The sequence below is a fragment of the Gigantopelta aegis genome, chromosome 9 (genome assembly GCF_016097555.1).
Source record: "Gigantopelta aegis isolate Gae_Host chromosome 9, Gae_host_genome, whole genome shotgun sequence".
Lineage (NCBI taxonomy): Eukaryota > Metazoa > Mollusca > Gastropoda > Neomphalida > Peltospiridae > Gigantopelta > Gigantopelta aegis.
Window position 1 is genome coordinate 58,150,402 of NC_054707.1, and position 16,316 is coordinate 58,166,717.

The 16,316-nt window shown below is 36.5% G+C and overlaps 1 protein-coding gene across 1 annotated transcript; it reads left to right on the forward strand.

Moving 5' to 3' along the window:
• The first annotated feature begins 2,860 nt into the window (after window positions 1-2,860).
• Window positions 2,861-15,231, forward strand: LOC121381841. Its single transcript, XM_041511205.1, has 2 exons — window positions 2,861-2,940; window positions 8,344-15,231. Exons 1-2 carry the CDS (start codon window positions 2,927-2,929, stop codon window positions 12,956-12,958), a joined length of 4,629 nt encoding a protein of 1,542 aa, XP_041367139.1. The 5' UTR covers window positions 2,861-2,926; the 3' UTR covers window positions 12,959-15,231.
• The last annotated feature ends 1,085 nt before the right edge of the window (window positions 15,232-16,316 follow it).

A 16,316-nucleotide genomic window follows, 5' to 3' on the forward strand; every position in this document is an offset into this window, starting at 1 on the left:
ACTGTACGGAACCGCCTACGTGAGGTAGGAATTCGTGCCAGACGTCCAGTTCGAGGTGTCATCTTAACACCACAACACCGTCGACTCCGACTGCAGTGGTGCCAGATTCATCGACAATGGCCTCAACTGCGATGGAGACAGGTGTGGTTCAGTGACGAGTCCCGATTTCTGCTCCGACGTCATGATGGAAGATGTCGCGTGTATAGGCGTCGTGGTGAACGTTATTCGGCAAACTGCGTGAAGGAAGTGGACAGATTCGGCGGGGGTAGTGTCATGGTGTGGGCAGCCATCTCACACACTGGCAGAACTGACCTGGTCCACGTGCAGGGCAACCTGAATGCACAGGGCTACATTGACCAGATCCTCCGGCCACACATCGTTCCAGTTATGGCCAACGCCAACGCAGTGTTCCAACATGACAACGCCAGGCCTCACACAGCACGTCTCACAACGGCTTTCCTACAGAACAACAACATTAATGTCCTTCCTTGGCCATCGATATCACCGGATTTGAACCCAATTGAGCATCTATGGGACGAGTTGGACCGACGCCTCCGACAGCGACAACCACAGCCCCAGACCTTGCCCGAGCTGGCAGCAGCCTTGCAGGCCGAGTGGGCCACCATCCCCCGGGACGTCATCCGTACTCTGGTTGCTTCAATGGGCAGGCGGTGCCAGGCAGTTGTCAACACACGCGGAGGCCACACCCGGTATTGACTCCAGATGACTTTGACCTTGGTGGTGTGTCCTATCACTTACTCACAATGGACTAGAGTGAATTGTGAACAATCCTGCAACATTTGGTAATTATCGGACTCACCATTCAATAATTAAATCAATTCTCCAAATGTTACGACAATGTGGTTTTTGAAGAGTATATGTCAAAAAAGAAATGCATAGGTGATAGGGAAAGAAGAAAAGTGTTTGATTTTACAAAATATCGTGGGGGTTTTTTGTACAATGTTGCTGAATTACCATGTTTGTTAATGTTCCTGGAATGGGATAGCATGCCCAAATGCACCCTAAAACAAATTTAACGCACGTTGTGCAACAACTGCTGGAAATCGGCCTGAAATGGTCAGATTTTGGCGAATGCATGTGAAACTCGGGGAAACCATTGGGGTAGTGATGGGTATTTAAAGCTGCAATGATGCCTCATTTCCATTTCGACGTAGACGAGTTACAAGATGCCAAGACTAAGCCTGCCGAATCGAAACATTGCAATAAGCCACCTCCAGTTAAGTGAATTGCGGTCAGAAATCGCACGCCACATGAACGTCCATCAGAGCACCATTTCACATCTCTAGGACAGGTACCAGCCGTTTCAATCAGCTGAAGACCGGCCCAGAAGTGGAAGACCTCGCATAACAACTGCAGCACAAGATCACTACATCCGGGCACTGCACTTGCGTCATCGAACTGCCACAGCAACGAACACTGCTGGACGTAAATCTGATTAAAATTAGCTCTACTGGGTCTACCAGTAGATCTAACAGCATTGCTTGGACTCCCATGTCGAGGTGACATTTCATCTATAAATAACAATTTATTGGGAATGGGGAACTATTAACGTGCCATAAGGTTCAGGCACGTCGACCCCGGATAAATATACGCCTTCAAAGATAAAGGGTATTTAAAATTTAAATAACACTTTTTCACATTCTGCCATACCTCAAAATTATTCTACTTTATCCAGGGGGCGGGACGTACGTAGTCCACTGGTACATCGGTATGTGCAATCCTGTCTTTCAGATAGTGCATACAAAAGATCCCTGGCTACTAATTGAAAAATGGACCGGGTTTCCTTTCTAGTCTATATGTCAGAATTAACAAAATGCCGATTATTAATAAAATAAATGTGCTCTAGTGCATGCATAGTGTCGTTAAACAAAACAAACTTTTAGTTCAGTGGTAAATGATGCGCTTGGTGCGCAGTCGGTCTAGCATCGATCCGCATTTGTGGGCCCATTAGCTATTTCTCGTTCCAGCCAGTGCACCATGACTGGTATATCAAGGCCGTCACTCAGGTCTTTAGATTTATCCAAGTCGAGACGATAAACGTTGTTCCCAAACAAATTATGACATTCCTGAGTTTGCTGCATTGTAAGATGTTTCTGACTAATAAAATATTTCTACGACAAAACTTACATATTAAATATATTTTCTTATTTAGAATATCAGTGTCTGTATATTCAATGTGTTTCTGGTCGTCTTAATATTTGTAAAGAGCCCAAACTGGATTTTGTCTTCAAATAATTTTATACGTACGAAAAATAATATTTTAGGAAATAAAATGAAATTTAACCTAGTACAAATATTAGAACGATCAGAAATATGTTTAATATACATCCACTAATATTTTATGCCGAAAAATATATTTGATATGTAATTACAATTATTAAACAGTCTTTTAGTCGACAACATCTTAAAAATTACAGTAAACTCAGGAATGTTCCTTTAACAAGCTGACCTCAAAACATTTCACCTCAAAACGACTAAAATGTTATGCTGTAATTGGATTAAAATAACAAAATGTATTTTTTTAATATTTACAAACTCTTTTACCAGTTGTTAATAGCAATACTACACTAAGATAAATTTCAGACATCAGAACAGACAAAATTAAAGAAATCTAAAGCCCCGATGCTCTGGTAACCTACGTGCTATAGTCTGTGGGATGGTGTAGGTATATATAAAAGATCCCTTTTAACCAACTTTTTTTACTTTTTATTTTATTTTGTGGGTTAACAGAATTTAAAAAAAGAAAGAAAAAAAAAAGCTACTTACGGACATCTCCGAGTACTTCCGAAACAATATTTTATCATGAATATTAAGCAGATGTAGCGCCATCTGTTGAGTACATGTCATTGTTTGCAAGGCAGCTGGTTTTAAGAAAATAACACGCAAGATCCATCTCCAAACAACCATGCAAGAACAAAGGTGCTAATATAACTAATACAGAAAGATAATTTGATGTATTATACAATGCACTGTTTATTTTTTCCAGTGGTTTCTACTAATCGTGACAAGTAAGCAAGTATGGAAGAAGGGCGGATAACTCCCGTTTCCTTATTTTATCAAAATGTGTCGTTTTATTAGATTTGTTGATAATTTAATTTTAGCATAAATATATACATAAAAAAACGTATATTATTCTTTGGAAAGAGTTCCAAATACTCCCCAGATATAATCCTAACCCTAATTCTAATCCTAACCCTAAACTTGATCCTAATCCTGGCATGTAAAAGATCCCTTGCTGCTAATCTGAAAGTAGGTTTCCTCTAATTTTCTGTATGGTCTTAAACCAGGACCATAGGAACCAGGAGGGGGTTCACCCCCACCCCCCCTCCCCAAGAACAAACATGTTAATATACATTTTTATGTGGGCAAGACTTCCAAATGTTTTAGCATAAATAACTCAATATAAATTATTTATTAAATAACTGTAAAAATATGGCTTGTTTCCACCCACTCAAGATATTGTTCTTATGATCCAGTGTCGTATAACACTGATTAAAATATGTTGAGTTCATCGTTAAATAAATCATTTACTGAATACTGAACCTAACCTACAGTAGAAGCATCTCAGTCGGTTGAGTGCTTGTCTGAGGTACTTGCTTCACAGGATCGAACCACCTCGGTGGATCCATTCAGCTGATTGTTTTTTTCTTGTTACAACCAGTGCTAAACCCTCCCAGTTTCACCCATACCAGTGTCAATATATTGCTGTCCCCTTCATCCCCTCTTGCCACTGATGCTGTCTTGAATTTCTCTTGGAAATGCTGACATTTGACAAGTTGTATTCCAATTTAAAAACAGATTACAAAAGTTAAAGGTTATCTTTATAAAACCTTTTTATAAACTATGAGCTGTATGGTTTAAATCTATTTTACTGTATACTTTCTATTCCCAGTAACGAGTAAAAAGTGTAATTAAATACCTGTACGCTAAATGTTCCAAACTTTATCTGAAAACAAGGACATATGTGATGTCATTTTAATATTTTCGTTATATACACTGTCACAAATTCAAGATTTTTTTTTTTTTTTAACTATATAATTATTCTATTTTAATGCAAGATTTACAGTAATTTTTATAAATAAATTTATTGGAAATAAAAACAGTTTCATCTTCTGATTTTTGACTATAACTTATTAAACCATTTTTTCTTTTTTGTGTGTTTACTTTATTATTATTGTTACGTTAAAGGGACAGGCCCTAGTTTTTAAACACTACAGAATATTTTTCACTGTTGGAGCCGTTTATGATCACTGAAATCAAACATTATTTATATTTTGTTGTTTAGATTATACATTTCCATATAACCGATTTGTTTCTGGTCATCCTGTTTTTTAATACCAGGGGACAATATTTCAAAATCTGAGGGAACCTGAAGTCAGTTCACATGGTTTTTACCTAGGTAACCAATTGTTCAGGTATGTGAATTATATTTGCGTAACCCGTGGGTTACCTGATCGGTTACCTCAAAATTACGTTGAAATTATATTTTAAATACATAGTTTTAGCTGAAACATAAAGTTAAAACAAATACAAAAGAAAACATAATACAAAAAAAAATTTCTTTAATGCTTAAAGTTAACAATATTATAAAAGAAATAAATATCAGCCCCAGTACTGAAACAAAATACAGGGGTGTAGCCAGAAATTTTCTTATCATTACGCACACCAAAGGCGTGCCCGAGCGGGGATATTCGGGGGGCCTCCCCCTGTGAAAAGTTTGAAACTCGGGACACCTGCATGGCTGTTAACTGTCCGTCGTGAGACGGATTTCCGTCGTCAGAGAAATTGTGGAAATTATTTTTTCAGTCTTTTCATTTTTTTTTTTTAAATGAGAATCACTTCGGCCGTTTTTGGTTTCCGTAATGTCAACCCGAACACTTCGGCTGTTTTCTTTGCCCCACTTTAGGTACCTATCGGATGGGTATAATCTACCATACATTTTGGGACCTAACGTAAATTCCAAATCCAATATCAAACCTTTTCCCAATTACGACCCAACAGTTTCCCAATAAAGATTCCCAAAGTTGCTCTTATCGCGGTTACTTGAACTCATAAAAATATTTTAAAATTTAGCTAATTGTATTTTTTTTTTTTTTTTAAACTGACATCGAACAAGTTTCGTTTTGGTTTTCCGATCGATTACGAACATGTGACGAACAAGTCTGACCGGGATATGCAAATTAGTTTTGATACAGTCTGTTGTGTCGTAGTTTTTAGTAATAATGCCTACATTGTCTGATATAATACAGTTTTGGTAGAAGAATACAACTTTTTGTTTTAATTCATCCATTTGCACATATTTGGGATCTATCGCAACACGTCCAGTCCGCTATTTACATAGTCCGAACGAACGTAGAAAGTAAAGTATTGACTTAATGTGCACCCTGCACTATCATTTGCTGTGCTATTTTAAGCAGACGATCTTATTTTATAAAAAGGTGTGTACATATGTTTCGTACTTTTTTTTCAAATATTTTATTATTATTTTATTTTTTTTAAAATCATTTTTGGTATGGTTTTAGTAATAAAAAAAACAACAAAAAACGTTACTACAGTAGTTGTAAATTAAGTGAAAAAAAACTACCTTTAATTTAAATGTGCTACTCACAGATTATTAGATTGCGTATTATAGATAATGAAACTTAATAAAGTTGATCCAGTCAAATATAACATTTACCGACCAGCGGTATGTTACTTCTTTATTATTTACGATTGAATAATGGGGTCATTCGAGAACTACGCAACGTGCACTAAGGAGAGTGGGAATTATGGGATGTGACAAAACGTAATTTGGGGGGGGGGGGGGGGGTTGTGGTGGTGGTTATTGTGCAACGTAATGTTAATTCATAAAGTAAAATGCAACCAGTCATTGCCATTTTATTTTAACATATATGTATTACTAAAGACCCCAAAGTAAAATATGACACGGTCACAAAACGTGAGAGAGGGGTATTGAAACTGCAAGATTTTGCGTTACGTATTATTAAATGACCCAAAGATCAACAAAGGACTATTCAACATTAGCGTAATGCAGTATCAGACATTGGCTTTTACCTCAATTTTTAACGACCCCCTCCCCCTCCCATAATGAATTTGCAATAACACAAGGGCCACCCCCCCCGTCCATCAGCTAGCGGTTAAGCCTAAATAAATAATATTAGGTAATAATGCAAACTTTAAAAAAATGCCCGTACTAGGGCCGTAGCTTATGAAAGAACACCCCAGCAAATGTCAGCCTAATGGGACTATTTCCCAGTGGCGTAGCCGGAGGGGGGGGGGGGGGTCCTGTGTCATATCCCACAACACAAGTGCGCGCGCGCCCCCCCCCCCCCCCCCCCCAATACAAAATCCTGCCTACACCACTGCTATTTCCATTAATATAGGTTCACTGCAGGACCCATCAAATTAATGATTTTGTCCAATAAAATAAATAACATGGTGTGGGATGGGAGAAATACATGTTTAAAGTGGACTACAATTGTCATATAAAACATTACCATTTTTAATGCCCTGTACCTTGAAATTTCAGTCACAACATTTTACTTTTGTTAACAGCCATGCACCTGTAGATGCAATCTGAGCCTTTTCGGAGGCTTTTTTCTTTTTTTCTTTTTTTGTAGGCTTTTTTTTTTCGAGTCAATTTTAAGAGGATATTTTATAGAACAATTACATACAGCCTCGACCTATTCCCGGATTTTGTTTTTGCATTACACACAAGCGTACTGTGCCGAATGGGCGCTACGCACTTGAAATATATACATAATCGATGGTACTTCTATACTGCAGTGACATTCCAAATGTTTTTTTTTTTTTAAAGCTCAATATGCGATGTTAGTATTTTTAAATTTTTGTGACACTTTTGGATTCCTGTTTACGTTAGAACTGTTTTTAACATGTGTAAAATTATTGGCAATCCAATATTATGTCTACATATATTCCTTTAGAGATAAAATAGCAGCAGATAATTTAGCCATCCCCAGCGGTCTGAGCACATTTCTTTAAAACTTTTGGCTCGACTCTATACTGAACATTTACTTTAGACTGGTTGCAAATTACAACTGTTAAAATATAACGTTGTTTACTGATTTGCTGCGCATCAAGTATCTAAAATTCAGCCTAAAACGTTTATCGAAATACTAGAGTATGTCTGCGTGAATAAACATCCTGTAATCGTGAAGTTTGCAAGTTTTAATTTCTGAACGTTTACAGGTCATGACGTAACCAGTTTGCGGTTTGCGTAAATTTAACTTTGCATAACCGACACGCGAACAGAACGGCGGTTCGCGTGAAATATTGTGCCCTAAATACCACAAAATTGATTTTTCATATTTTTAAAAACTTGTGTGTCTGAGAGGTAGCAGTTATTGATTCGAGTTCTGGTCTATTTTTTAAGGATATTTCCTGGTTTAAAAAATTTAAATGCCATAATTAACACTAACAGTTTTATCGTTTTCTTACTTTAGTCATTTTATGAATACAAACTTAAATATGACTAAACTTGGATGTTTATGAATATGCAGGGCTTTAGATTGCATCAAAGTTAAAGCGATAAATGTGTCCAAAATACATTTGCTCAAAATAATCATGCCTAAATTACGTACAAACATGCTAACCTCAAACTATTTCACCTCAAAACCACTGAAATGTTAAGTTTAATTAGATTAAAATAACTTGAAATGCATTTCTGAATATGACAACTCTCCATCAGTGATTAATGACTACTAAACCAAAACGACATTGTTTTAAAGCTACGGCTATTTGTATTATATAACTACCCATGTGGGGCTGGAGGTAACCCAGTGGTAAAGTGATTGCATGGTTGGTCTAAGATCGATCCCCATTAGTGGGCCCATTGGGCTATTTCTTGTTCTAGCCAGTGCATCACGACTTGATATATTAAAGGTTGTGGGTATGTGTTATCTGTGGGATGGTGCATATAAAAAATCCCTTGCTATTACTAATGAAAAAATGTACCTTGTGTTTGACATTCAAATGGTTAATAAATCAATGTGCTCCAGTGGTGTTATTTTAAAACAAAACAAACTTTGACTACACATGTATTTTGAATAGGCATTCGACATTAATTTTCTTACAGCTGAATGCCATTCCTCAATATTGTTTGATAATACTCACTATCTTCACTTGAAAAACTGTCCATTTTAATACCAAGAAGCAATTTGCAATTCCACTGGCTTGTGCCACAAAATAATTCAGATTTGGTTACACATTTACACATAAAGGCAGTTAATCATAATCAGTGATAGCAATAACGCACAAGTTTATTTAAACTCTACTTATGTTTGTATTTTTATTGCATTTCAGTACTATGGAAGTTGATAGGCTTTCACACCATCCATGTCATCGTCTCAGTGTACCAGCAGCCAAACTGTTTTGGTGTCGCCACTGTATGGAGAAGTTTGAAGACCCTATTTCGAGATGGCGCCATAGCAAAACTTGCAAGACTGAAGGGACTCTTAATATGAACAAACGTAAAGAACAAGAGGCAGAAGCATTCAAATTGTTTGTGGAGTCGACCACAGAACCTGAACAAGAGACGGAGCTGGAATCTTCACTTCAACTTACAGCAGCAACAGTTTCACCTCCAGAAAAGATTCCTAGTGTAACCCAGCAGACAGGAACAGATCTCAACTGTTTTATATGTAAAAAAGAGTTCATGAGTTTGGACGAGATGCGTGCACACGTTCGAACCCCGTGCAATAAACAGGACAAACATTCGGAAGTGTACAGCAGGTTTCCATTCATCACTGACAGTTTTAAGAACAGCCATATGGAATCTGCTGACCAATTACATGTACATGATGAATTAGATTCATTGTTAACTTTGCACAATACAGAAAAACAACCAAATAAAGAAGAGATGATCATTGCTAAACTTCTCAGCCAGTGGTCTCAACAGAAAGTGTCTTATAAACAGCCCAATAAAGAGATGAAACATAAGTCGCCTTTGTTAAAAAATTCCACTATTACCTCGGAACAGAGTCTAAACTATATGCAAGCCCAGTCCACCGTGGTCTTAGACACCATGACAGAAGGTCATTGTTTTTCACAAAAAACTGTTATTGAAACGTGCAGTCATGATGAACAGATTTTCATTGGTCATAAAACAAGTAATGGCAATATGTCTATGAAAAGCTCAGAAGTTGAAGTACTTGAAGATGTTGCTCAGCAGGATTGTAATGATCAAAGCCATAAACATCTAGAAAAGCACTGGAATTCAGAAGCAGTTTTAAAGAGTGGTGTTACAAATGAATTGCCTGATAGAAAGAGAAAATGCATTGATCAGAATTTTGATTCTGTGGTTAAAAGACAAAGAGTTGATGACTTGATGTCAAAGGATGAAACCTGCACCAAAATATTTAACAATAGTGAGATTGACATAAAGGCTAGTCAAAAAAAAGAAAATGAAGATTCACAAAACGTGGGTTGTGAAGCAGGGAAAGGTGTTGGTGTTAAAAAGCCAACTTTTCAGGATGCCTTGGAAATGAGAAGGGACTGTGACAAAGATGGTATTTTACATGTGTCTGGAGATAATAACACTGTCAGTGTCGTTAATGGTGATTGTGTTAGTACTAAGCATAGTCCTGCAAATATTACTGATGTTTCAAAACCTGGCAATGATCATTATGCGACTACTGATTCATTCATTGTCAGACAGTCATTTGAGCAATCTGACAAAGAAAACCATGCTTCAGTAGATGTTTGTCCTCTTGTTACTAAGGATGAAAAAGATTCTGTATCTGTAAAATGTTTCCGTCCAGTTAGAACCATTCCCAGTGCTGTATCTTCAGTGATAACTTGTGATTATACTCTGGATCAAATCGTGTCCATGGAATCAAGTCCAGAGAAGGATTTTACTGTTCTAAGGGAACCTGAAACTCTACTTGCTGGTAAACAAAATCTGGAAAACAAAAGTCCTATGGCAAAGATTTGTTCTTCAAGAAAGTACAAGTCCATAAAGGTTAGCAAGAATAAGCCTAAACCAGTCAGAGCTGTTATTCCAGTTGTTAACACAGGCCTGAGGAACACAAACCATGATGATTCAGATACTGACTGTATCGAAACAGTTGAGAGCAAGTACATAACCCATTCACCTAGTCCTGCTAAAACTAGATCAAAACTCAAGGATCCTGCATTTTGTTCTGTACGGTCAACTGCAAGAACGTTGAAGCCAACTCAGAAAAAATTGGAATTGATGGTAGAACAAAAGTCTAGGTCAAAAGTACAACCAAAAGGTAAAACACAGAGTGCAACAAAAGACCAAATAACAAACAAAAAGTCTGTTAAAAAGTCTGTTAAAGTATCTGAAAAACAAACTGCAAAAAAAAATTCTGCGGGAAAAGAAAGTAAATTGAGAGAGAAAAAACCTAAACCAGAAAAAACTGTAATGTTCCATCAACTTAAAACAGAAAAGTCAAAATCTAAACCTCCAAAAAATCTCAAATGTAGATTGTGTGACAGGATTTTTGATTCTGTGAAACAGTATCAGAATCACACACGCATTCCTTGTAAGATGAAAATTACTCGAAAGTGGTCTCAAAAGGTTTTACGACCCAACAGATCTCTGCCACCTTCTTGGAAACCAAGGCCTGGCAAGAGAAAGAATAAAGATGTCAAGAAGCCGAACCTCATACCAAACAATTTTAGAATTCACTCACAATGGGAACCTAGCAAACGCATTCGCAAGACCTCAAAGACAAAAACTAGACCTGCCTCACCACAATTGAGCATTGTTGAATCTTCAAAAGAAAAACGCCCACTTCCACACCAGCAGGTAGAAGTGTCAGACCTGACAGAAAAAGAGTTATTTCTTTTTAAATTAAACTTGATGTGTTCAGATGACCTTCCTCTGTATATGTGTGTCAGACCAAGGGTCCAATACATGCCACATCCTCTTGCTGTTAGCGTTGATAATGCTATTTCTGACAACTTATCAGACTGCTACACATCACCACCTGTTCTGGAACGAATTGACATTGATGTGGTGATGGCTGCAATTGGTAGCACTGACTATCCATCTAATTTAGAGCCACCACATTTAATTCCCGCAGTGCTTTATAATGAAGTCCTTCAAGCTAATGAATCTCATTCGAAGACCAACTTACCAAGTGGTCATGATCTTGCCATGAATAATGTGAAAACTGATATGAAGTTAAATCATCACAGAAATATTTTTGATATGATTTCAGTGGTTAAGAATTCTGCATCAGACATCAGTGATTGTAGTTCTCTCAGTCCCATTAAGAATGACAAAGAAACATTGATAGGATCTTCCCGGTGTAAAGCATTTAACTCTCCAAACAATTCACAAAAGTTGTTACCAGTTTCATACACCGATTCAGATGGGTGTAATGTTTTGCTGAACACTAAACCTTCACTGTGTATTGGAAAAGAATATTATTCCAGTACAAAACCATCAGATGTTGACTTGGTGATATCTCCTCAGCGTAAAGAAAAGAGAAATTTGTTTGAGACACTTGGTTGGGAAATGCTTTCTGAGAATTCAGATTTATCAATTTCAAAAACAGAACCTACTTGTCTTCCTCAAAGGCTAGCAGAGCAAACAGACAAAGATATAATTGGGTTTCTGTCCAAAGGTCTTGGCATTGAGACATCAAATGATACCACTGCATCGCCTGTCAAAGATGCTAAAAAATATGATAATCAGTGGTTTTCTTCAAACAAGAGTGTATGTCCACTGAAGATGCAGTCAAAGTTTGTACAGCAGCCAGTAACCCAGCTTTCAGTCATCAAACCATTAAAAACCAAGCTATTGCTTACTTCAAGTTCTGTCTCTTCTGTTTCACAGTCTTCACCAAATTCATCACATCAACTATCACCTGGCCACCATTCTCCTGTGTTGATTCCTTCACCAAGACGACCCACTGTCACAAAGCATGGACGTAGTGCTACACACCTGTACAGCTCTTCTGTAAGGTGTATTATGCCACAAGATCACAGTGAGGTGGCTGTCACAAGCAGTCCTAGTAATATTCCTACTAAGGAGTTGACCAATGATACAGAAAAATGTAATCAAGAACCATTGTCAGATGTAATGATCTTAGAAAGCATAGTAACCAATGTAAGCCATATTGTTAGAAAATTACAGTTCAACTCTTGTCATGAATATACAAACACTTGTAATATATCTGACACAGAATTGGTGTCCAGTGAAGCCTCATCCAAAGATACACAAAGAGAGGAATCACCATGTGATACATTGTCGTCAAATAACGATGTTCAACCTGATGATGACTTCCACCAAAATATGGTTCAGATACATGTCCTCCACAGTGATGAATCTGAAAGCAGTGATGTTGAGGATCTACTAGCAGACATTGTGCAGAGAATATGTAGTGATCCTTCCAGAGGACAAAGTAGTGTGAGTTCTAGAAACAATCAATGTAACTGTCAGAATGCTGTGATTTCTCTTGAAAACCGTAAAGATGTCAGTTTGTGTAGCTGTGCTCAAAGTAAATGTCTTTCAAATAAATCAAATTCCATATCCTCCAGAGAATCAAGTTCAGGGTCTGGTGTCTCATCAGCTTTAACAAGTAGTGTAGTAATTGACAAAGGTCCTTCTGTCTATAAGGTTAATACTGAAAACAGTTTTGATGAAACAAACGAAGAAAACTGTATTGGTGATTCTGATGAGGTTCATGCACTAGAACTAGAAGACACCAGTGATGAAGTTGTAGCAGAAGAACAAAAAGGGCCTTCAGAAAATATAGGTGATCATGTCAGCCCAGATGTTACTGTTGAGTATGTTGATCACATTACTTCTGAAATGTTGGATGACTCGCATGTCACATACATTATTATTGAACAAGACGATGTTCGCAAGTATATTGACTCTATCAAAGACATCACTAGTGCTGAGGATAATGTGACTACAAGTTCCTTTGTGTCTGTTAGCTGATGAGACTAGTTTTAGATCTGTTAAGCCACAAAACTAACTCAGGGTGGATTTTTAACTACTTAAAATATTTTTTTATTTTATAAAACATGACATTCTTGGGGGTTTTATGCAACTGAAATTTACATTCAGAATTTTATTTCTGATTATAGGGTGGTTGTTTTTTTACCATTGATTTAAGGGCTTGTGTAATTCCATAAAATTATATAATTTTAGGAACCACTCGTGGTTGTAATTGTTACAGTATATAAGTCGAACCAATTTTTTTTATATTATTAAGATAATTTTGACATTGTTTAAACTTTAAAACTTGAAAAAAATCTGAAACTTGTCGGAACATAATGATACACATTGTAGTATATGAACACTTCCCATGGTCATTGGTGTTCAGTTAGTAAACAATGTATTCAGATCACATTGCTGCAGTCTTAACACCTCCGCTCTTTCTCATATGCTGTAGGTAATACTACACAATTCTTGATTTGTATTTCTGTGGATGATCCCAGAGGCTTATGGTTCTCATACCGGTGACAGTCTTTTGATTTGTTAATGTTTTAAGTTTCAAGCTTGGCACAGTGTCCCTGCATTTAAGAAACCTCATTTAGTGATCTTGATGATGGGTAATCACGGGTTTGTGGATTCAAGCTGTGGATACATGGCAGGCCTATTACTGACATACATGTAGTAGGTTTTAAGGAACATAGCTGTTTGCAGTTGCATGAAGGTTATTCCCATTTGAGGTATATCCACATTGGAGTCAGAATTATTTCAGAATCAAATGTAATTTTTTTAGAGAGATGACGGTATATATTTATATAACAATATTACCCATTTGAGTTTCAACTCACAATTTATGCACTCCATGTGTTAATGTTGAAGAACCAGTCTTAAATCAAAATGATTGGGTGTAAAAATTAGTCATGCAAATTCTTACCCAGTATAATCTTCATTCATTTCAGTGGTCATACATTTTTGTATTTACATTACATAGTCATTTTACAATTACATGGGTTGAATCTCGGTACATTTAAGGTATATTTTCCTTTGTCATTTAAGTCTAAAAGTGATATAGGCATTATTTTCTCTGTGGCAGCAATCGGAATGAAACTAAATAGTCATGCTTACTCCAGTACATGTTTAATTAACAACGTAAGAGTTTATTTCCAAAACGCGATATATGCCAATTTCCAAATTTGGGAATTACATGTAGCATTGAACATGCACTGATTTTAGTACAACTCGGTAAAGCCTGTAATAGAGTCACTGTCAAAATACTTTCTTTGCCCATAAAATAGTGATATAGGGTACATCATGTTACAGCAAAATCACAATTTTTTCACAATGACATAAATGGTTACGGTATATATCAAGTTTTGAAAAATGAACTACTCAAGTGATCTAGACCATTAAAACCATATCAATAAATTTAGCTTTCAGTTTTATTACATGTAAAAGGTTGAAAATTAACATGAAACCCTTGGTCGCCAGCAGGTTAGTTGAAGAAAAATCTTACTGGCCCTTCTCAAATTCAACTAGCCCTCCAAAACAATAGTTGCATTTTTTTGTTTGTTGAATAATGGCCATGGCTCACTGTATATAGTCTGTTTGTGTTAAAGAAAAACGATGAATTGGTATTTAACTTCATAATGAATAAATTTAAAATTAATACAAAAACACATTAAGTTTTAAATGCATACCAACTCAAAAAAAACTAAAATTTGAAAAAGAAATCCAGTATAAATAAACATGTTTCTTTCCAGAGTACCATTAAATTATACATATTAAATCACAGTTTTAATACAGGGTAAAAGAAAATGCAGTACAAAGATATAAAGGTAGAACTGTGCGTGCTTTAGTAAACTAGTCTGGGAGTGGCAGTCCTCGTGGCAATACAAGAGGGATGGAATAAACTTTTTAGCGATGCAAGTTGGGTGAAATCCCCAGTAAATGATTTCCTCAGGAGTGACTGTTCTCCTACAGACGAGGCACTAGATAAAGATCCATGGAATCATCTATTATTTTGCTAAATGCCCATTCGACTGCTTTGTGCAGAGATACAGCTCTGTTCATGTATTATAGTTGTATCATTCAGATTACCTTGGATGTTCCATCAGTTGCCTTAAAACAGTTATCTGTAAAAAAGATCTATGTTAACCTATGTAGTTTGATGGTAATTTGTAAAAAAAAATGTAGTCGCACTTAGCCAATAAAGGTTGCCATGGGCGACCGGACGACTGCTAATTTTCAACCCTGATGTAAATAAAATTGTATGTACATGTAGTATTTTTGTCTGTTGCTAAATTTTATGTCAAATAATGTGTGCGTGAATGTGTGTTGTATGTATGGAGAGGTGATGTGTTTTTCCTTATTTGCTAAACCATTACAGTTGCATAAAAATATGTATATGAGGAAATTGGTCACAGTATCAGGGCATTTCAGCCAGTCTTTATCTCCCTGGGTCATTCCCCCAGTAATTTTCGTACCAGACTAAAGTTGTTTTTGTTGTTGTTTCTGTTTGCCAAAGTTGTTGATGTACCTGCTGCATCTGAATTCATGTCATACCATTACATGTCCTGAAAATAAAATAAAAATTGCTAACTTTGAACCGTATTCATATATTCCAATGTTATTGCAGTAGAGATAAATTCCAGCATATCAATGATCAAACAGCTGTTCCTTAATGATTTGGAAATACTGTTATTAAAATGTAAGCTCAATGCATGTTTAGGATCACTGAAGAGAGAATTCACTGGTTATCAAGTATTATTCATAAAATATACTATCTCTATATCTCTGTCTTCACTGTATTCCATCAGACTACTTTACTAGTATCAGGTTTATAGGGCTTAAATTACATGTTTATTTGAATATGCTTCGCGGGCTAAAGCGTTGTACTTGTTGACAACATACACATTCTAAATCCCTGACCTGAATGCACAAACAGTTCAAATTGCATTGTTTTATGGGTGTAGTTTCTTAAAAAATAATCTACACTTGGAACAATAGTGTGATGTCACAGGTATGGATTAATAACTCATATTTGTTATAAAATGAATCTGGCATGTTAAGGGCTGTTCCTAAACTGATCACATGGGGGAGTAAGGATGCACCATAATTATTATTCTGTGTCTGGGTGTGTTGGCTTCAGTATTTTTTCTATACATGCATGGTTCAGTAAAATGTTATTTTGTGGGTGTTTGATATATATTTATTTTTAAAGTATCTTCCACCCCCACCCACCAGCAATTATTTTTGAAACTGCCCTGATGCTACAATCTAGAGTACCATAAAGCCTGCCTCAATTAGAGCCTTGGTCACAGAACATCTTTAAAAAATGGAGGCCTGCCTTGAATAGAAGCCT